The sequence below is a fragment of the Babylonia areolata genome, chromosome 30, assembly GCF_041734735.1.
Source record: "Babylonia areolata isolate BAREFJ2019XMU chromosome 30, ASM4173473v1, whole genome shotgun sequence".
Classification (NCBI taxonomy): Eukaryota; Metazoa; Mollusca; class Gastropoda; order Neogastropoda; family Buccinidae; genus Babylonia; species Babylonia areolata.
The window spans coordinates 6,816,071-6,840,297 of NC_134905.1; the positions used below are offsets into that span (position 1 = coordinate 6,816,071).

At 40.1% G+C, this 24,227-nt stretch overlaps 2 protein-coding genes across 2 annotated transcripts in view; one reads left to right on the forward strand and one right to left on the reverse strand.

The window, feature by feature from the left end:
* The window catches only part of LOC143275509 (lysosomal dipeptide transporter MFSD1-like), a 32,107-nt gene extending 13,209 nt beyond the window's left edge, over positions 1-18,898 (reverse strand). The window contains exons 1-6 of the mRNA XM_076579662.1: positions 18,682-18,898; positions 10,928-11,136; positions 8,354-8,421; positions 7,051-7,159; positions 5,175-5,271; positions 3,537-3,638 (exon numbers count right to left, since the gene is read on the reverse strand). Of these exons, the coding sequence (XP_076435777.1) occupies positions 3,537-3,638; positions 5,175-5,271; positions 7,051-7,159; positions 8,354-8,421; positions 10,928-11,136; positions 18,682-18,832 (736 nt within the window). The 5' untranslated portion in view covers positions 18,833-18,898. The remainder of the gene's footprint in view (positions 1-3,536; positions 3,639-5,174; positions 5,272-7,050; positions 7,160-8,353; positions 8,422-10,927; positions 11,137-18,681) is intronic.
* A 337-nt stretch (positions 18,899-19,235) lies between these two features.
* LOC143275463 (uncharacterized) overlaps positions 19,236-24,227 on the forward strand; it is an 81,242-nt gene continuing 76,250 nt past the window's right edge. Inside the window, exons 1-3 of the mRNA XM_076579604.1 lie at positions 19,236-19,331; positions 20,337-20,415; positions 21,584-21,668. Coding sequence (XP_076435719.1) covers positions 20,362-20,415; positions 21,584-21,668 — 139 coding nt within the window. The 5' untranslated portion in view covers positions 19,236-19,331; positions 20,337-20,361. The remainder of the gene's footprint in view (positions 19,332-20,336; positions 20,416-21,583; positions 21,669-24,227) is intronic.

Consider the following 24,227-nt stretch of genomic DNA (forward strand, 5'->3'; position numbering starts at 1 on the left):
TCAGTGGTGCCCACCTAGCAGGCCAGTTAACTCACTCCGGACGACTAGTTCTCTCCCTTGCTTTTCCCTACAAGTTTCAGTTTCAGTTTCAGTAGCTCAAGGAGGCGTCACTGCGTTCGGACAAATCCATATACGCTACACCACATCTGCCAAGCAGATGCCTGACCAGCAGCGTAACCCAACGCGCTTAGTCAGGCCTTGAGAAAAAAAAAAGAAAAAAAAGGTGAATAAATAATAGATAAGCTTACATAAATAAATAATAATTGTAATATAAAAAAAGTTAGTAGTAATAATAATAATAACAAAAATAATAAATAAATAAATAATAAGACAACAATGATGATATATAAGCAAATAAATGTAAAACATGAAGACACACATTCACACATACACCCACACATGCATAACAGATGTGCACCAAACATGCAGTTTCACAGATATGAAAGCACAGTCAACTACATATAAACGTACATGAGCTCCAACACACACACACACACATTACCCTGCACCTCCTCTACCCCCCTCCTCCACACACTCATTTCTAGTCTACGTATCGCAGCTTCCACGGCACACACACACACAAACACACACACACACAGATGAACTACAAATGACCCATTTGTTAGGGTTAGGAAAAGAAATCACAAAAAATACAAAACATAAAGTAACTGAATAAAACTCACTGTACTTGACCCACTGACCCCTCTCCTCACGTCGTGTGAACACCCACCCCCCCACTCCCTCTTCACTGCTTTCAGAAGCTGAATCAGTATCAGTACCTACTTGCTGGTAGCTTTCTTCAATACAGATACTTTATTCAACGTCTTCATCATCCTCATCGATGTCGAAACCTTCAGTTTGAAACATTTCAATCACTTCAGCAGTGGTAAAAGCCGCTGTCATGATCTAGTTTGCTAAAAAAAATTTCCACCTGTATCGCCTGCAACATTTTTGATACGTATGCAGATTAGCTTGTCGTGTGGGGTCCTGAACTCGCTGGCTCGCTGTGGAGTGTGTTGTTAGGAATCTCATGAAGAAACTTTCCATTCGACCCTTGACACGTTCGCAATGCCCGGTGTAGTGCAAATTTTATGCTACCCTATGAGGAAAACGTGGAAAAAATTTTAACTGTCGAAACCGCTATAATGTTCCATCGTCCGGAATGCTACCTTACGTCAGGAACGCTATAGCGTTCCATCGTCCGGAGTGAATTAAAAACCTGTAAAACCTGTACAAACCCTAGAAAAGGAACAGCTGGCAACCAGTCATCCAGCCCCATGTCTAAACCCTACAACAACAACTAACATTGTCAAAAAAAACCCAAATAGGCAGCCCCAAGGGATGAATGCTGGCTTCAGGGTCATCCCACAGCCATTTCTTTTCATTCTCGTCATTCTCGTCATTCTCACCTTCTGCAACAAACAAAACAAAAAAAAAAGGGTTAGACACAGTTCATAAGATACTTGAGGCCAGACACGGTAGTACAAAAACGTATGAAATAAACTTGAAGTTTATGGCTTTCTGTGACATGGTATGCAAAGACACTGGACTAAACATGTCTAAAAAGGTCATTTTGTGCAATCTGTCATGACGGTTTCCATGGAAACGAATCCAAAATGGCCAACAAACAAAAAAATTAAAAGCTTAAAACTTAAATACCTTTATAGATATGTTATTTCTGTTTGTTTTATTTGATTTATTTGTATTTGTTCTTTATTATAGTGCAGTGGTATTTTGGAATTTGAATAAATACATTTATTATTATTTTTTTGTTGAAATGTGTATAAATTCCTTGACATAATGTTTTTCAAATGAGTGTATATTCATTCTTTCACTAGTACTATACAAACCACAGCACTATAATAAAGATGAATACATAAAGAAAGTTTGAACATGCTATCTTTTAAAGTTTTTGAGCATTAGCATTATGAAGACAAAACACAAAACTGAGAAAACAGGAAAAGAAAGAGATGTGCTTGTACTCACAAGAAATCACATATGTTGATGCTGTTTGAAGCTTTATTTAAGTGAATATAGTACCAGGTGAAATGGACTATAAAGATTAGATGTTGAAGAAGCAAATTATGCAAAAAACGAAAATCACAAAAAATCATGATTTTGGTCAAAATTTCACTACTGTGTCTGGCCTTAATGCAAACACGTTTCAAACTGGTAGATACAGTTTTGTCAGATACTTAAAGCAACATGTTTCAAACTGGTTTAGTGTGTCTAAACCAGTTTCAAACATGTTGCTATAAGTATCTGACAAGCTGTTTGCAAGAAACTTAAAAACAACGTGTTCTAAACAGGTTTAGACACAGTTCATCAGATATTTAAAGCAAACATGTTTTTGAAACTGGTTCAGACACAGTTTGTGACACACTCAGACAAATGAAACATGTCTGAATTGGTTTAGACGTCTTTGCAGTATACATGAAACAAACTTCGACTGATTTTAGTCTGATTTGGGCAAACGGTCATACACTGCTTCCGGTAACACAAGGGAGGTAACTACCAAGGGAGGCTATTTGCCGCAGCTTCTTTCAATTTCTCTGCATAGCGGACTAGTAGTTTTGAAAAAAAGCATATGTTTTGCTTATCTCATTACCCTGGTAAAATAAATTTTCATTTCGTTTGGTTTCCACAAGAAGAGTAATTATGGTACGAGTTAACTGGTTCCTGTAGTAGAATGAGTAAAAGTAAGTACCGACCATATGATAGTCAGCTGTTTTCGACTAAGACCATCAGAACAGCAGAGGAGGTAACTGCTGTCCCAACTACCTGGGCTAGAATTTGATTATAGTGGAGAGTGTCTTGCCCAAGTTACATCCCCCCACTCTCTCGGCCAAGAGGGTTTTAGGACAGTCGGCGTTGGGGATGGTTCCCAAAGGCCAACTAGCCCCCAAGGCTGCAGCACTAAAAAAAGCCAGTTGCAATCTTGCCTCCTAGTTTGAGAGTCATAGTCCTTCACAAAAGACTAAGCTGTAAATGATTTCCCATTGCATTGGAGAAACCACTGATAACACAGCTCTCACTTTGCTGCTGGCCCAACCTTAAACCTTTTTTTTTTTTTTTTTTTTTTTGCTGCCCCATCATCTGCGCCGTTTCAGTGGCATTACTTCCACGCCGCTCATTTAGATTCCCCCATACACGGCCACACCCGCGTTCGTCCGTCGCAGTTCCAACGTCGGCAGTCCACAGGGAACCATCGATGTTAGGTCGCCTGGAGGCTACACACCAGCGAAGAGACCCTGCACTGCTGCCGAGTCACTTCGGTGGTGTTCGGTAGTGCCTGTTCTGTTTTAACGTACTTCGGACACCACCTACTAAGCCCCCTACTAACGACAATAATGGCTTAGTCGTGGAGCCAGACTGAGTGAGCGTCCCTCCCAGAGTGGAGACCGCCACCACGTCCCTCAAACAACAGCCCCCCATGAATCTGCCGACACTGATGACATTGACAGGACTCACCCAAAGCCCAACCGTAAATTTATAACCACTGACTACGATGACTGACGGAGAATCAAACCACTCACCTGCACCCTCCTTGACTGCCCGGTTCAGGATGCGGTCTGCCCGCTTGTCCAGGAAGGCCAGGAACAGAGCACACAGCGAGGAGAACACGCACATCCCCGCACCTGCGTGGCGTTTCGGGGAGAACGCGTCAATGACCGAGTCTCTTTGTTGTATGTGTGTGTTTGTTTTTGTGTTTTGTGGGGTAGTTGTTTTTTTTTTTTTAATTGTTTTTTTTTTACGGGGGAGGGGGGGGGGGGGGGGGGAGAAGGGGTGTGTGTGTGTGTGTGTGTGTGTGTGTGTGTGTGCATATGAGTGTGTATGTGCGTATGTGTGTGTGTCTGTGTGTGTTGTGTGCATGTGAGTGTGTCTGTTGTGTGCATGTGAGTATGTGTGTGTGTTGTGTGCATGTGAGTGTGTGTGTGTGTACGAGTGTGTGTGTGTGTGTGTGTGTGAGAGAGAGAGTGTGTGTGGTGAGAGAGAGAGAGAGAGAGAGAGAGAGAGAGAGAGAGAGAGAGAGAGAGAGAGAGAGAGAGAGAGAGTTGTGCACGTTATGTGCTTGAGGGTATGTGCATGTTCAATTTTCTTGTTTTACATAAAATAATGTACTAATTATATTCAAATGCCAACAGCAGATGCAGTGATTAATAATACTAAAAAAATCTATTACATCTTACATAAAAAAAACAACAACAAATTATATGAAATGCACTAAATTTAATCACATTCATTATTCAATGACAGATACAATGAGGATTTATATCATTACGATGATAAAGTTTCAGTAGCTCAAGGAGGCGTCACTGTGTTCGGACAAATCCATATACGCTACACCACATCTGCCAAGCAGATGCCTGACCAGAAGCGTAACCCAACGCGCTTAGTCAGGCCTTGAGAAAAAGATTAAAAAAAAAAAAAAAAAAAGATTAAAAAAAAAAATGATACAGCGAATGGAGACTACAATGATCATGACAAATAACACAGCACTGACTCAATATTCCTCCTTCTGCTAACTTTCACTACTAAGAACAATAATAATATTAATCGTGATAAATATGATTATGATTAAAGCAACAGTAACGATAATAATGATTATAATTGTAGCAAAAACAATACTACTACTAATGATAATGATGATAATGATAATAACAACAACAATAATAATAATAACAACAACAACGATAATAATAATAATAATAATAATAATAACAACAACAATAATAATAATAATAGTAATAATGATAATAATAATAATGAAGCATTGATTAAAATCCCTAGAATGCCACAAAACGTATCATGTACAGGCATATTGACGACACTGATGACATCATCAGAAGAAGGGAAATAACTCTGGAAATAATAATAATAATAATAATAATAATAATGAAGCATTGATTAAAACCCCAAGAGTGCCACAGAACGTATCACGTACACGCACAGTAACGACACTGATGACATCATCAGAAGAAGGGAAATAACTCTGGAAGGCTGAAACTTCACACAGTGTATTTTTAGTGCGGTACATCTCCAGAACTATTTTTCTCACTTTTAGTCTTTTTTTGTTTTTGGATATTGTTTTATGAACTTGAAACACCACTTTCTACCGTTCTTCACCCCAGCACTGAAGGGGGATTTATTTAGAGATTAATCTCCATTCTTACCAACAAACAGAGCAATGCCCAAACACTTGTAGCCGTGAATGTGCTCATCGATCAGGGCGTAGATAGGCTGCATAATGTTCATGTTGACTGTGCTCCCCTGAAAAAGAACAATGAAAAAACAACGATAATAAATAATGATGATAATAATAAGAAGAATGAAAAGAAGAAAAAGAGCGTGCATGTATATATACAGACTATAGTGCTTTTTGATCTGAGCATGGATCATAATAATAATAATAATAATAATGGTATTTATATAGCGCTGAATCTTGTGCAGAGACAAATCAAAGCGCTTTCGCACCAGTCATTCACACGCATGCATAACTCTAAAACTGTAGAAACTAAAGACAAGAAAGAGGCAGGCAAGGGAGGCTATTTTGGGAAGAGGTGGGTTCGAAGGCCAGACTTGAAAGAGCGGAGTGTGGAGACTTGATGAAGTGAAAGAGGAAGTTCATTCCAATTGCAAGGTCCAGAGACAGAGAAAGAACAGCGGCCAACAGTCAAGAGTTTGAATCTACGTATGCATAAACAGAGTGGATCCAAAGCTGATCGTAGTGAGCGAGATGGAGTGTAGAGGTGAAGGCAGCCACAGAGATAGGAAGGGGCTGATTTGTGAATACATTTATAACATAGAGTGCTACATACCACATAATGTTTATGTTCACCATGGTCCCTTGAAAACCAGTAATAACAGTTTATAAATTTAATGATATCCAAAGAGAAAGAGATGGCATGCATCTTTAACTCTCTCCACACAAACGGTGAAAGAGACGACGTTAACAGCATTTCACCCCAATTACCATCATCAAAATATTTCAAGCGGAAGGCTCTTATACTGAAGACGTGAATGTTGACAAAAAATACCACAATTCTGACAACGGAAGCTAAAGGTTGGGTCATTCAGACACCCACTGGACATCCGAGGGATCTGTTGTGTAGAGGAGAAGAGAGGACTGGCCGTACTGAGTGAGTTAACCAAAACCACAATATTATTTCACGCACACAAAATGACAAATACAGATGAATTTTGGGTAGGTGTACTGTCCAGCTGTCTCAGTTTGAACAAAACAAAACGTTTGCTCCCAGATCAAGGTGACATGCAGTGATCCACTTTTCCACACTACGCCCTTTTCAGAACGCTCCCATTTCCATGGTGAAAACAAACATCATTTCTCAAGGAGGCATCACTGCGTTCAGACAAATCCATAAACGCTACACCACAGATGCCCGACAAGCAGTATAACTCCATGCACTTTGGCCTCAAGTGTGTGCATGTATTTGCGTAAACCATCAAAGTGGATTTCTTCTACAGTATTTTTCCAGAGGACGAAACTTTTGTTGCCATGGGTTCTTTTTCAACGCGCCACGTGCGTGCTGCACATGGGGCCTCAGTTTATCATCTCAACCGAATGACTAGACGCTCAGTTTGGTTTTCCAGTCAAACTTGGGAGAAAGATTGAGAGTGGAAATTCGAACCCAGGCTTCACAGACTCTGTAATGGCAGAAGAGCATCTTAACCATCCTGCCACCTCTTGCCTTGCATACATTCCTGCATAAACACACACACACACACACGCACACGCACACACCCCATTCCACACCACACCACACATACACACACACCCCCCACACCACACACACACACCCCACTCCACACCACACACACACACCCCACCACACCACACACCCCACACACACACACACACCCCACACCACACAACATACCACACACACACACCACACCACACCACATACACCCACCTCACACCACACCACCCCACCCCACAACACACCACACACACACACAGTGACACACACACACACACACACACACACACACACAGAGAAAAGGGGACACAACCCCCAAAAAACTCACCACACGCGAGAAACTGAGCTGCAGACCGAAGACCATGTTGAGTTCTTTCCCCTGAAACCATTTGACCGCGTAGGAGTTCTGTGCCACTGCCAAGGACTCTCCACCGATACTGCAAACACCCACCATGTGACACTCGCTTCATCGCTTCATGTATCTTTCTTTGGTCTTGCCCCAAGTTCTTAACCCTTTCAGTTCTGGAACTATTTGTGATTTTTTTTGTGTGTGTGTGTGTGTGTGCAAAATAATCACCAACCCCTAAGAATAAAAATCACCAAAAATCAAAATCGTGCTCCAAAGCATATGAAAGTAAATGTTTTTCTAGAAGGAAAATGAATGGAGAATATAATCATAAGTTCAATGTTGACAGGTGTGATAAACACATTCACACCCACACACACTAAGATACACACACAAACATGGTACAGACACCACAAAACACACACACACTAACACACACACACTGACACACACCAAGACACGCACGCACAAACACAGTATGGACACTCACTAACAAAAACACACACAAACAGACACCAAGACACATCCACACAAACATAGTATGGACACTCAAATCCGTAAATGAAAAGTTGTATAATCTTATTCCATAAATGCTACTGATTACTATGACATATAGTTATTATGGAGTGCCAAGTACTGGTTTGATTATTTCCATGTTGTTTAGCTGATTGTGTAATTTATATACAAAATAAAACGGTGGTCGACCCAAGAAAGTCCGGATAAAAAAAAAAAAAAAAAAGTATGGACACTCACAAACAAAAACACAGACACACACACTCACACACCAAGACACACACACTCTCACAAAGTATGGACAGTCACAAACAAAAACACACACACACAGACACCAAGACACATACACACAAACATAGTATGGACACTCACAAACAAAAACACACACAGACACACACACACACACACTAACACGCACACTCACACACCAAGACACGCTCACACTCACAAAGTATGGACAGTCACAAACAAAAACACACACAAACAGACACCAAGACACATACACACAAACATAGTATGGACACTCACAAACAAAAACACACACAGACACACACACACACACACTAACACGCACACTCACACACCAAGACACACTCACACTCACAAAGTATGGACAGTCACAAACAAAAACACACACAAACAGACACCAAGACACATACACACAAACATAGTATGGACGCTCACAAACAAAAAAACACACAAACAGACAGACACACGCTAACACACACACACACATATCACACACACACACACACACACAGATCACACTTACCCGAAGATCAGCCTAGCCAGGCCCATGAGCCAAAAGGTGTTGGTCAGAGCTCCAAAGGCAAATATCACCTGTCAACATCCACAGTCAATTTAACAGGACATTTTCTATCTAAAATTACGTTTAAGTAACATACCTACCGTGACCTACATTCCGGCAGGAATGTCAGACCCCTGCTGGAGTCTGCACTAGTGGGTCACGGTTAAGCATGTGTAATTAAAATATTGTTTTAACACATTGTACACCAGCACCTTGCTGTATGGCAGTGAGGCGTGGACCACATGCTCGTCAGGAGAAAAGGCTCAATACCTTCCACCTGAGAAGCCTACGGCGCATACTCGGCATCTCCTGGGAAGACAAGGTGACAAACAACGAAGTCATTAAAAAAAAAGTTTAAAAAAAAAAAAAAAAAATTTTAAGTCCTGACTCGCCCTGGCCTCCCGACCATGTATACCATGCTGAGACAGCGTCGGCTGCGCTGGCTGGGACATGTTCGCCGCATGGAAGATGGTCACATCCCAAAAGACATCCTTTATGGAGAGCTCGCCACAGGGCAGAGAAGCATCAGCTGCCCACAACCGAGATACAAAGACTTTTGCAAACGTGACATGAAGGCGCTTGAGATCAACACTGAGTCCTGGGAGGACCTTGCAGATGACCGCAACAACTGGAGAAGCACTCTCAAGAATCAGCTACGGACTGGTGAGGACAAACTGTCAGCTGCTGCAGCAGAAAAGCGAGCTCGCAGAAAAGGGACGGCATCCAACAGACCAGCATCAGCTTACACATGTGTGATCGCTGCAACAGAGACTGTCTCTCTCGCATCGGTCTCTACAGTCACAGGCGACGCTGCTTGGTCCAAGCAGACAGCCCAATTAGACATTAGGTCGGATATACTCTATCCATGGTCAGCCATGACCGAAGAAGGCCTGCTCCTACTACACCAAGTATACTGCATGGATGTGAAACATGAACCCTGTATCGACGACGCATCAAACTGCTAGAACAGTTCCATACTGGATCATTGCGCATGTTCATGGGCATTCTCTGGCAGGACAAAATCACAAACCAAGAGGTGTTGGACAAAACTGGCTTGACAAGCATCAAGTCATTGTTGCTGAAGGCACAGCTACGCTGGACTGGTCATGTCATCAGAATGGGTGACAGCTGATGGGTGCAAAAGCCGAATGGTTAAAGTGTTGGACTTTCGGTCTGAGGGTTGCTGGTTTGAATCTCAGTAACAGCACCTGGTGGGTAAAGGGTGGAGATTTTTCAAATCTCCCAGGTCAACATACGTGCAGACATGCTAGTGCCTAAACCCCCTTCGTGTGTATACGCAAGCAGAAGATCAAATACGCACGTTAAAGAACCTGCAAACAGTAATACATGTCAGTGTTCAGTGGGTTATGGAAACAAGAACATATGCAGCATGCACACCCCCGAAAACTGAGTATGGCTGCCTGCATGGCGGGGTAAAAACGGTCATACCTGTAAAAGCCCACTCGTGTACATACAAGTGAACGTGGGAGTTGCAGCCCATGAACGAAGAAGAAGAGGAGGAGGAGGACAGCTGTATTATCATCATCATCATCATCATTATTATTATCATCATCATCATTATGATCATTATTATTATCATCATCATCATAATTATCATTATTATTATTATCATCATCATCATTTTTTTCTTTATTATTATGTTTGGGGGGTTTGTTTTTGTTGGTTTTTTTATTAGAATTTTTTTTTTTTTTCTAAAGGCCTGCTGGTTATGCTGCTGGTCAGGCATCTACTTGGCAGATGTGGCGTAGCGTATATGGATTTGTCCGAACGCAGTGATGCCTCCTTGACCTACTGATACTGATACTTCAGAAAGAATGGACATGATTCAAGTAACTTTTTTTTTACTTTTTCTTTCATGTAAACTGTTAAGAGCCCTGAGCTCTTAGATAGAAAGGGCGCTCTATAAACGTACATCAACAACCATCTACCTGAAGATCTAGTCATCAGCCCCATCCACATGTAATAACTAATATGCAGCCTCTGTTCAAACGTGTGTTAGAGTTCGCGTGTGAGTGTGTGTGTGTGTGTGTGTGTGTGTGTGTGTGTTTGCATGCATGCGTGCATGTGTGTGTGTGTGTGTGTGTGCGTGTGTGTGTGTGCGCGCGTGCATGCATGTGTGTCTGTGTGTGTGTGCAGTCCATGCATGTGTGAGTATGCACAAGTCTTTATATTGATATGCACTTGTATGTATCCTAATTTCTACTGTATCTGTGTTTGGGTATGATTTTCGATTTATGTTCATATCTTGTTATGTACTATCCCCCCTCAATATTCCTTGTGACCCCGGTACACTTGGTAATAAAGACATATTCTATTCTATTCTACTTGTGACCCCGGTACACTTGGTAATAAAGACATATTCTATTCTACTCTACTTGTGACCCCGGTACACTTGGTAATAAAGACATATTCTATTCTATTCTACTTGTGACCCCGGTACACTTGGTAATAAAGACATTCTATTCTACTATTCAAATTCTATTATCATCATTACCATTATCAGTATCAATCATTTACCTGCCCCACGGTGACGAAGGCACTGAAGATGATGGCCCCGAGGCGCACCCCAAAGAGCTTGTCGATGAGGAAGCCGCCGAAGAAGCAGAGGATGACGTTGGGCCAGGAGTAGAGGGAGTAGAACAGCATGAACTGGCTCTCCGACAGGCTCAGGTCCTTCAGCATCATGTCTTGCAGGGCCGCCGGGTTGTCATAGCAGAAATAGCTTCCTGTGTAAGGGGGAAAAGACAAGAAAGGAAAAAAAAAAAATATATATATATATATATATATCCTGCCTGGCTATCTATTAAATTTAGGATATATATATATATGTATTTGAAAACAAATACATTTATTGCAGGCAGAAAAAACTCAAAAACGAAAGAAAACAAGAAAGGGTAGTGGCACGGAGACCCTGCAAGCGCTTCAAGGACACACTGAAGACAAACCTCAAAGCCTGTGACATAGACATCGCTTCCTGGGAAACTGATGCCCTTGACTGCTCTCGCTGGAGGATGCTGTGCTCTAGTGGCATAAAGACGTTTGAAAACAAGAGAACGCTGGCCATTAAGGAGAAGCGTGAGCGAAGGAAGCAGGGCTCAACTTCTGGAGACGCTTTCCCTTGCAACACCTGTGGGAAGTGCTGCGCATCCAGAATCGGCCTCTTCTCCAATATGAGGACACACACTGACAGATAAGCCAGCCTGTCTACTCATCCGTTGGTCTGACAGGAGACTCCATCATCATCATCATCATGTCAGATACATACAGAAAATAATTTACTGTAAATGCCACAAGCTCCATGCCTGGCAGGAATGAGCCCCAATCTAAATTACCATTATTATTATTTATTACCATTAATTATCATTCATTATTAATATGACTATTATCATTAATATTATTATCATCATTAATAATATTATTAACATTCATTATGATGATGATCATCATCATCATCATTATTACTACTACTATTAATATCATCATGATCATGATTATCTTCATTATCAATTTACATTATTGTTGTTATTATTTTTATCATTATTTTATTTGCATTTATATTTGTGTTTCTTTTCACCACAACAGATTTCTCTGTGTGAAATTCGGGCTGCTCTCCCCAGGGAGAGCGCATCACCACACTACAGTGCTACCCTTCTTTTTTTTTCTTTTTTTTTTGTTTTTTTTTCCTGCATGCAGTTTTATTTGTTTTTCCTATCATCACTAGAAGTAATAGTAGTTGTATCATTATTTCATTATCACTAGAAGTAACAGTAGTTGTAGTAATATCAATACTAATACTGTAATAGTAATAATAGTAGTCATACGTAACAGAAATTAAGAAAAAAAAAAAAAAAACTGTATCAAGAAAAAAAGACGCATCATGGTATGCAAAAAGAGACAGGTCTATCATTCCTGCCATTGACCAATATTCATCTTCAGTAGATAGTAATAATTAAAAAAAAAGTAACGAATACAACTATGTTGTTTGTATGCACACAGAGTACTTGACTGACATACAGACACAAGTTGAGAGAGGTGTCATCTTGACACTGACAGTGACGACCCCTACACAACACTCACAGCAGCCGATAACAAAGCTGATACTGATTAACGTTCAGCCTGTGACATCATCATTTACCGACAGCGTGTCCTGTGAATGTCCTGTGACCCAGAGAAGCGTGATTCATCCCACAAGGGAACACTTTCACTAGTTTCAGTTAGTTAATTAAAGGGACTGGCAGACGTTTCAAACAAAACAGACTTTCACAGTTGTTCCTTTTTTTGGTGTTGATACTGTTTTTTGATGTGTGTGTGTGTGTTCGTTCGTTCTTTAGTTTAACGTCTTTTCACTGTAAGTGATATTAGACGAGGGAAGGAAAAAAATCGAGTGGGATGAGGGGGGGGGGGGGGGGGGGAGAATTACTGTGTATGCATGAGTAAGTGAAAGTGTGTGTGTGTGTGTGTGTGTGTGTGTGTGTGTGTTGGTCTGTGTTCTATATCTGTTTTTGTTTTTTGTGTTATTTTTTGTCGTTGTCTGTTTATCTATTGTCTGTGTATATATATCTGTCTGTGTAGTGTTGTGGCTGGCTGTTCTCTGTTTATCATTTGTCTGTCTGTCTGTCTATGTGCCTTTGCGATAATCTGTCTGTTTCGCTTCTGATCTGTTCAGTTTCAATTGAATGTCTGTCCACATTGTGTGTGACTGTGTGTGTGTGTGTGTGTGTGTATATGTGTGTGTGTGTGTGTGTGTGTGTGTGTGTGTGTGTGTGTGCGCACTTTATCACTGACACATTCTGCTTGCCTTGCTGTTACCAGTACCACCACTTGTGGTAGTAAGATTTAATTCATGGTGCCCTGTGTCTTAACTGATCATCAAACGTTAGGGTATTTTTTCAACCATTATCCCCAAATACTGACATCAACAGCAGTCTGCGTCCTTGCGCTAAGGATGCAGAATGCATTATAAATGCCCACAATCATTATCATTATCAAAATATTATGTGATGACAATGTTAAGTGACCATAAGTGTAGCAGTGCATGTTCAGAAAATGAGAAATTACACACATAAAAATACTCAGAAATCAAAAACAACAAAGCACTTACTCCGACAGCACAGTGATTTGGAAATTTTCAAGCTATGCCTTCTACACAAGTCATGTAACATCATGACGTACTCGAATAACTTTGAAAAATGTTGAGGAGGCATTCACTGATTTTTTTTTTCTTCTTCGTAAACATTTCCTCTGCTGTCATTCTTTGAATACATATATATTCAAGTACATGCGTTACACTGATGATTGCTGTGCAGCATGAATAGAGCTGAGCACTTCAATCAACGTTTTGTAAGCACACTGCCTCAACAACATTTCAAAAGCAAACATGTCCGTGTGCGGATCTGCGGTATGTTATGTTTGCTGAAAATAACCATGATTCTTGCAAGGACAGAATTTTTTTTTTTTTTTTTTTTTTTCATGTCTCACAAACTGCCTGTACCCGGTGATTGCAAACACATTAACTTTCACATAATTTGCATTTTTTTTGCATTGTTATCAAAAAAAAAAAAAAAGAAAAGAGATATTATATATTATATATAGTAAAGTAAGAGTGAAGCAGGGGTTCCTTATTTTTGCGTTTGGTCGTAAGTTGTTAACGAAAACTGAACTGCGGCATGACCCTATCAAAGAGCCTTCAGTTCCACTTTCAACTGAGGTTGATCTGTTGCAAACGGAAACAGGTTTGCTGAAAACATTCAACTTTCTTATTTTTAACCGAGTCCACTGTCACAGTGCGCATAATTATTTCAAACATGCCCAAAGTAAAGACAGGGCACGCATATCAATATTTCTCAAAGCAGAGTGGTTTGCATGAAATCATCCATTACATTTACAATAACTACATGATTTCTCTTTTAGTCTCAGTTACGTGAATTTTAATTTTAAATTTACTGATTAAAACTAGACAACAACAGCATCTGTGACACTTTGAAACTGTGTGTGTGTGTGTGTGTGTGTGTGTGTGTGTGTGTGTGTGTGTGTGTGTTGTGTTGTGTTGTGTTGTGTTGTGTTGTGTTGTGTTGTGTTGTGTTGTGTTGTGTGTCTGTGTATGTGTGTGTGTATGTGTGTGTGTGTGTGTGTGTGTGTGTGTGTGTGTGTGTGTGTGTGTGTGTGTGTGTGTCTGTGTCTGTGTGTACTGTGTGTCTCCTGTGTGTCACTGTTTATAAACATCTAATAATGTTGTACACTAATAGTAATACAGTTTCTCCTTGTCGCCCACGTATCAAAGTTCAAACATGCATGCCACAAACCAATCCCTCCCCCCCCCCCCCCCCCACACACACACAAAAGAATACAGCGTATGCTGACAGACTCAGCCACTGACAGCAACAAAAGGCCACCACCTGCGAGATACAGGAAGATATTCAGCTTCAAGGTGAAGGAAGTGTCAGGGAGCTGGTGTGTGTACAGAAACAACATGAAATGTTGGGTCTGACTTCAGTTCGAAAGGGAAGAACCAGGCTTTTCCAGAGTTTTGCTGCTTTATGGTGAACATTGCTACTTCTTCTCCCTCTTCTTCTTCTGCGTTCACTCATATGCACACGAGTGGGCTTTTACATGTATGACCGTTTTTACCCCGCCATGTAGGCAGCCATACTCCATTTTTGGGGGTGTGCATGCTGGGTATGTTCTTTTTTCCATAACCCACTGAACGCTGACATGGATTACAGGATCTTTAACGTGCGTATTTGATCTTCTGCTTGCATATGCACACGAAGGGGGTTCAGGCACTAGCCGGTCTGCACATACGTTGACCTGGGAGATCGTAAAAATCTCCACCCTTTACCCACCAGGCACTGTCACCGTGATTCGAACCCGGGACCCTCAGATTGAAAGTCCCACGCTTTAACCACTCGGCTATTGCGCCTGTCATTGCTACTTCATAAGGCTTGGTTTGAAATAAGTTAAACATCAGAGACTGACAAAAGTGACATTAAATGATTAATTGATTACGCTTACAGTTGGGCCAACAGCAAACCAATCTGAATGATCAATCGCTTTCTCTCCTGCCACTCTTTTATAACTTAGGTCTTTTATGACAGAGGCTTATGACTCTCAAACTTAACTAGGAGGCATGACTGCATTGGATTTTGCTACATCCTCGGGGGCTAGTTGGCCCTTGGGAAGCATTCTAACACTGACTGTGGCTAAAGCCCTAATGTCTGAGAGAGTGGGGTATTAAAATTAAACATACGCAAGACACTTCCCACTACAGTCAAATTCTAGCCCACACAGTTGGGAACAGCAGTTGCCTCCTCTGCTGTTCTGATGGTCATGATCAGACATGACTGACTATCGTACATCGCTGACAAGTTGCAAGACTGATGCACGAGTCATGATATAGACCAGAGTACTCTCCCTGAAACTTGTGACAGTCATTATTCCATGGGCCTGTGCTGACCTATGACCTTCATCAGCTGATGTTGAGTACTACATGCTTTGTAAAACAAATGAAAAAAAAAAACACCCACCTAGTATTCTATCAGTATTACTAGTAATAGTATTACTTAGTAGCAAAAATAAATGTAAACTACATCCAAAGGCCTCTCCAAGTTCGATCATGGTGACACTTGCCTAACAGTCAAAGGTGAAATGACAAAGGAGGTAGGCCCAATGGCAAAGTCTTGACAAACAAACAGACAGACCAGCACCAGACTTTGCACAAAGCATCGGAGAGACTGACATTCCCAAATAGGCCTGTTTAATAATAATAATAATAATAATGGTATTTATATAGCGCTGAATCTTGTGCAGAGACAAATCAAAGCGACTTTCGCACCAGTCGTTCACACACATGCATAACTCTAAAACTGGAGAAACTGAAGAAAAGGAAGAGGCAGGGAAGGCAGGCTATTTTGGGAGGAGGTGGGTTTTAAGGCCAGACTTGAAAGAGCTGAGTGTGGAGACTTGACGAAGCGAAAGAGGAAGTTCATTCCAATTGCAAGGTCCAGAGACAGAGAAAAAATGGCGGCCAACAGTCGAGTGTTTGAATCTGGGTATGCATAAACAGAGTGGATCCGAAGCTGATTGTAGTGAGCGAGATGGAGTGTAGAGGTGAAGGTAGCCGCAGAGATAGGAAGGGGCAGATTTGTGAATACATTTATAACACAGAGTGGCACAACTGACACTGCACTGAAAATATATCACCCTCACTGGCCTCAGCATAACTCTATCGTTTCCCGTAAGTGAAGGATGCCTACTACTGTACTAGATCTGATGACCTTGCTAAAACAATCCTAAATTAAACTGTTGAGGCAGGGAGAAGGATAAAAAAAAAGAAAAAAAAAAGCAACACACACACAAAAAAAAGAAGAAAAAAGAAAAAGAAAAATCAAAGGACTGACAACACTGCTGAATGGATGTACGATTTTCGATTTATGTTTGTACCTTGTTATGTACTATCCCCCCACCCCCACCCACCCATATTCCTTGTGACCCCGGTCATGTCAAGATTCACAAAGGATCTCTCAGACTAATCTCAATGCGCAGCCCCAGTTTCCACTCCAACAAAAATCAGTTGTGGCACCTACCACACACCAATCCAGATCCTTTGCCATGAACTTTGGTGGTTGTAAACTAAGCAAGGCTTGGACAGAAATCATCAGACTATCCTTAAACTAAGCAAGGCTTGGATAGAAATCCAAGACATCGCGAGGACCAGCCTCAGACTGACAACCAGGACTCCACCACCCGAATGGACCACAGACATCGTGGTGGCCAGCACACAGCAAGGACCCTCCTGGAACAAGACCTCAGGACCACTGTCTTCACGTCACACCCCCATGGAAAAGACCACAGCCACGAACAACTTGACCTTAAGGGTGTGAAGCCGATAGGTCGTTAAACTCAACTCTACATGGATAGAAATCATCAGACTATCCTTAACTATTGTGGTTGTAAACTAAGCAAGGCTTGGATATAAATCACCAGACTATCTTTAACTATGGTGGTTGTGAATTAAGCAACTCAGCAAGGCTTGGATAGAAATCACCAGACTATCCTTAACTATAGAGGTTGTAAACTAAGCAAGGCTTGGATAGAAATCACCAGACTATCTTTAACTATGGTGGTTGTAAACTAAGCAAGGCTTGGATAGAAATCATCAGACTATCCTTAACTATGGTGGTTGTAAACTAAGCAAGGTTTGGATAGAAATCATCAGACTATCCTTAACTATGGTGGTTGTAAACTATGCAAGGCTTGGATAGAAATCATCAGACTATCCTTAACTATGGTGGTTGTAAACTAAGCAAGGCTTGGATAGAAATCATGAGACTATCCTTAACTATGGTGGCTGTAAATTAAGCAACTTAGCAAGGCTTGGATAGAAATCATCAGACTATCCTTAACTATGGTGGTTGTAAATTAAGCAACTCAGCAAGGCTTGGATATAAATCACCAGACTATCCTTAACTATGGTGGTTGTAAATTAAGCAACTCAGCAAGGCTTGGATATAAATCATCAGACTATCCTTAACTATGGTGGTTGTAAACTAAGCAAGGCTTGCAGTTGCACAGAAATCACCAGACTATCTTTAACTATGGTGGTTGTAAATTAAGCAAAGCTTAGATAGAAATAATCAGATTAACTATGGTGGTTGTAATTTGTAAACCAAGCATGGCTTGGATAGAAATTATCAGACTCTAAGTCTAACAAATAACATTCAGACTTTTCTTCAGTTGACATCAGCAACCAGTCTCAGGACCTTGGAATACAGAGCACCTTGACTGCTTTATGCGTCCAATGACACGAGTGTATATTTAGTCTAACAACCCAACATCTGTGGATTTGTCCACATAGCTCTGCTATTTTGAACAGTCTAAGTCTATACTATCTAAGAAATCATTGCTCTTCATGCAGTGGTGCAGCTTGGCAATGCTCTTTTAATGCAATGGTAGTGTATACAAAATATGCTTGGTTGCCTGTATTGATAACTGCCACCAGACTCGAAGTGAAGAAAATCAAACAGGTCTGCTAGGTGTGCGTGTGTCACAAGACACACATGTGACACCGCACATTCACTTGAAGCCCGTTTCGTCTCTTATATCTGGAAGTCTTTGTCAACCTTCTGAACTGGAATCAACATCATTGTAGCTTCATAACAATGGGCGCTTCTAATTATGATGTGAGAGTACGAAAGCAAATTTCAGACAATGCCTCCTTGTGCTTTAAATGTCAGTTAAAATCAGCTGATCGGCCGCCATAAAGAGAAACTTACCAAAGCTCAGGAAGCACAATATAAACAACACCGGAAAATATCTGTGTACACAGTTGCGAGGATTGCACAGCCCTCCTGAGCAACCAGGATCTGGGTGGAGCTCCACTTCATCGCTGTATTCAACAAGCGGCGCCTTTTCCTCCTCCGTCATTTTGATTTCTGATTCTCTTGATAACTTTGGGGACAAGACGGTTTGCGTCCACTTGTGTTCGATGAGAGTGAGGGCGTCTTGTGCAGATGACTGGTTCAGGTCACGAGACCGCTAAATATAGAGTTATTCTGATTGGTCTGAAAATGAGATAAAGCTAGCGTTACCAACTAGGAAATATCAATATCCGGTTCTTCCCTTTGTCGAAAACGTTGTTTTACAAACTTTTGCTAAGATTTTACAGTCTTCCTACTTGTCGTACAAGGAAAAATAATATCTATTTGTGAGGATATTGCTCATTTTTACATATTTTACACAGAAAAGGATTTAATTGCTTTAATCTTATATGGGATACAACCCTTCCAGCAGGTCAGGGAAAGCTAACTCTGCATATCTTCAGTGACACGCAACCCACCCAAATGTCGAGCAGACGGATATAACTAAGGAGTTGTTTACCTCTGTTTTCAGTTACGGATGATGCTTCAACATCTTTAATTAGCAGGTAAGGAAACAAGTTCTAGTTCAGTTGTTAATGCTACTGGATGCATGTAAAACCCACGAGTGTCTCAAGAAGTAAAGCATAAGTTTAACAGAAATCTATCAATGAAATATTGATGTCATTCAACCCACAGAGTTTAATCAATTGATTTTTTTCTTCGTTCTTTTTTCATTTGCTACAGGAATGATGCTTTACAGCACGGGTATACGCATATAAATTAACAAACAATATCAAACGTGCATCTAGTATAAATACTTTTAAGAACCTCATAGATAAACACGAGTTATTGACAAAAGCGAAATATGACTGATGGATAAAATGACTGAGCTAGTCAACGACCTGACCAACAATGTAAAGGAGTAAATTTGAAGTGGAATAAAAAGCCAAAAATGGCTAAGTTGTATAAAACAACGCCCCAAATCCTGATCCTGATGAACACAGTGTACACACACTCGCGCACACGCACATACACACACAAACACACACGCAAACACAAACTCACTCACATACACACACACGCACACACACACACACACACACACACACACACACACACACACACACAGACACAGTGACAGTCAGTTCATCCACCTTAAATTATCACTGAAAGCAATATTATTACATGTCTAGCGAAGGGCTGTCTATGTGATGTGGATTAGCTTTCTGCGCAGATTCATGATAACAAATCATGCTGTAATTTAATAATAATTCCTGTCCTGTTGACACTTTATTTTAATTGGTTGGATTGCGGTTTGTTTTCAGAATAAGAATAATTTGAATAAATCATTGATAATATGCATCCCCAACATCCACTACACCCACCCACCCCACACACAGTCCACCAAAAAGATAAAAATTAAAATCATGTTACACTCACAGCTAGACTAGCATTCAAATTTGTTGATTTGGTTGTTGAGTTTTCAAACTGAAAGTTACAAATAAACCTTTTTTGACACGATGCTCACAAACTGATTGATGTTTTGTTTTTTTCTTTTTTAATTTACGCAGGTTAAAGAAACAAAAAAAGTGAATCATGGCGGATGAGCCAAAAGCAGAATCAGCAGGCAAGTCTCCGGCTGGATCTAAGGTAAGTTCACACTTTAACCCTTTCTATTCTTATGGTCCACACACCAACCCTAAGTTAAATTTCTAAGGGTCCACTTGTCCTGTTCAACCTTGCATATGAAATATATATATATATATATATATATATATATATATATATATATATATATATATATATATATATATAAAATTAAAAACAATAACAACAAACAAAAAGACAAACAAAAACAAGAAAAAACACCCTTGTGTATGATGCTTGTTTGCTACAGACCACATACATAATGATAAGCAGTCTGAGATTTTACACACACACACACACACACACACACACACACACACACTGCGTGCATACATTTTAACAATACATGTGTATCTAACAACTACCCTAACACACACGCACACATAGGCAGGCACAAACTTAAATAAACACACGCGCACACAATACACATTCATATACATAGACAGAAATCAAAACTAAATGCAAATTGTACAGTATAAGTACACTTGACGACCAGTCAGTCATTGAACTGCGGTATAATTAATACATTTACCTAATTTCATTTTAACAAAATTTGTATCTTTGGTGGTGATTTTCTTCTTGAGTTCTCTTGAGTTCATTGATGATAATATGATATCATCTACACAGTTACTCCACCGTCGTCGTCATCATCATCATGATCATCATCGCTTTTGAATTTTACTGTTAGTATAAGTGGTACTAGTGTTAGTATAAGTGGTACTACTAGTGATATTACTGTTATCATCATCATCATCATCACCTTCTCCATATTACTATTGTTATCATCATCATCATTATTATTGTTGTTGTTATTACTAATATTAATATTGTCATCATCATTATCATCATCATCATTATCATCATCTTCTTCTTCTTCTTGAGTTCTTCCCTTTCTTCCCTTCTTCTTCTTCTTCTTATTCATTTATTGATGTTGTTGTTGTTGTTGCTGTTGTTACTATAGATAATAGTAGTTGTAGTGGTGGTAGTATTTGTGTTATTATTGTAATCATCATCAGTATTGTTTTCAATATTACTTATCTTATTAGTAAGTTTAAAATGAGGAAACACTTTTTTCTTCTTTTTTTTTAAATTTTTTTTTTTAGCATCATCATGATTATGCATATGATATGATACATGTATATATATGAATGCTCCAATTTGTGTGTTGTAGCTGGAGTCGTTGTCCAAAGAAGACTTGATCAAGTTTGTCAAGAAACAGATGCTGCTACTGCAGAGAGAACGCACAAAGAATGAAGGTGATTTCTGTGTGTTTGTCTCTCTGTGTCTGTGTGACTGTGTGTACATGTGTGCGTGACTGAAAACTGATTGAATGACACAGGAAACCAATGATGAGCTTCCAGTGGCAGCTGGTCTGTCTTCTTCTTCTTCTTCTTCTTCTGTGTTCGTGGGCTGCAACTCCCACGTTCACTCGTACTTGTACACGAGTGGGCTTTTACATGTATGACCGTTTTTACCCTGCCATGTAGGCAGCCATACTCCGCTTTCGGGGGTGTGCATGCTGGGTATGTACTTGTTTCCATAACCCACCGAACGCTGACATGGATTACAGGATCTTTAACGTGCGTATTTGATCTTTTGCTTGCGTATACACACGAAGGGGGTTCAGGCACTAACAGGTCTGCACATATGTTGACCTGGGAGATCGGAAAAATCTCCACCCTTTACCCACCAGGCGCCGTCACCGAGATTCGAACCCGGGACCCTCAGATTGAAAGTCCAATGCTTTAACCATTCGGCTAATGCGCCCGTCAGCTGGTCTGTCAAATCCACCCAATTAGGCAGCCTGTTGCGCAAATGACTCTGTGTTTGTAAAGCACTTAGAGCTTCGTCTCTGACTGAGGGTAGGTAGTATATAAGTATCCATTATTCCATATCATCATCATCATCTTCTTTCTTTCTTTTTTGAATGTTGTTTGTTTTTGTTTGTTGTTGTTTTTTTGACTCACTTGTGTAAACAAAGTGAGTCTATGTTTTAACCCGGTGTTCGGTTGTCTGTGTGTCTGTGGTAAACTTTAACATTGACATTTTCTCTGCAAATACTTTGTCAGTTGACACCAAATTTGGCATAAAAATAGGAAAAATTCAGTTCTTTCCAGTCATCGTGTTTAAAACAATATTGCACCTCTGGGATGGGCACAAAAAAATTTTAAAAATGAAGCCTAATTATATGCAAACTGCATTTACTGTTATATTTATATTTTTTCTATTCTCTAAACACGGCACTTTGATCTGATATTCTGACCCAACAACAAGAGCAGTCATTATTATCATTTTTTGTTCAAACAGGAACTTCTTTTGCTAAGCATGGAAGTTTTATTTATTTTGCAAACGTTTTGGTGCAGTTGTAAAGAAGGGAAATTACTCTGTAAATAATGCTAGGGGACTTAATTTGCTTTAAACTGATCTTTCTCATCTTAAACATTACATTTTGAAATTATACTCAATATATATAAAGCTTGGATTTTTTTTTAAGTGTATCACAAGTGAGTCTTGAAGGCCTTGCCTCTCTTGTTTGTTGTTGTTGTTGTTGTTTTTTGTTGCAAAAATGCTCATGGATAAACTTTTCTGTGTATTTCTCTCAGTCTCAGCCTTTTGTCATGGCATATATACTGTGTGTGTTTGGGTTTTTTTTTTATTTTAGTGTAAATAACATGGTGGGGAAGTGGGGTGTTTGTGCTTCTGTGTGTACAAATATGTGTGCATGTGTTTGTTCTTTCGTTTAATGTCTTTTCACATTAACTTTAAATATTATAAGAAAGAAAAATGGAAAAAAATATCACACAAAAAAAGAAAGAAAGTATATGTGTGTGTTTACATATATGTGTGTGTGTGTGTGTGTGTGTGTGTGTGTGTGTGTGTGTGTGTGTGTGTTTACTTGTGTTTGTGTGTGCATGTGTGCATTATGTGCATGATTATGTGTGTGTATGTGTTTGTGGTTGTTCATTAAGTCATATGAGTGTATGTACACATGCGTGTGTGTGTACATTTGTGCACATATATATGCATACTGTCAGAATGTGCACCTGTATATATGTATTATATATATATATCAATATGCAATAAACAACACTGATCTTATCTTTGTGATTTTCCGGATATTTCATGGAGACTTCCTAGTTCCTACAGTACATGCAACAAGAGAATCATAAAAGCAGGATAATGATATTGTGGTTACAAGGACCGTTGGCCCATGAAATGCATGACCTGCTTGGTCCTGGCATTGCTTAATCCACTAAAAACAGAGCAAACCTAATCCCGCCTGAGGCAGTGGTGCATGTAGATATATATATATATATATATATATATATATATATATATATATATATATATATACATATATGTGTGTGTGTGTGTGTGTTGACCACAGAAGCTGTTTCGGTCATGATGCCTTGAATAAGATTATTTTTGGAATGCCTGCAAAAAGTGGTACTAATGACGGGCGCAATAGCCGAGTGGTTAAAACGTTGGACTGTCAATCTGAGGGTCCCGGGTTCAAATCTTGGTGACGGCGCCTGGTGGGTAAAGGGTGGAGATTTTTACGATCTCCCAGGTCAACATATGTGCAGACCTGCTAGTGCCTGAACCCCCTTCATGTGTACATGCAAGCAGAAGATCAAATACGCATGTTAAAGATCCTGTAATCCATGTCAGTGTTCGGTGGGTTATGGAAACAAGAACGTACCCAGCATGCACACCCTCAAAAACGGAGTATGGCTGCCTACATGGCAGGGTAAAAACGGTCATACACGTAAAAGCCCACTCGTGTGCATACGAGGGACGCAGAAGAAGAAGAA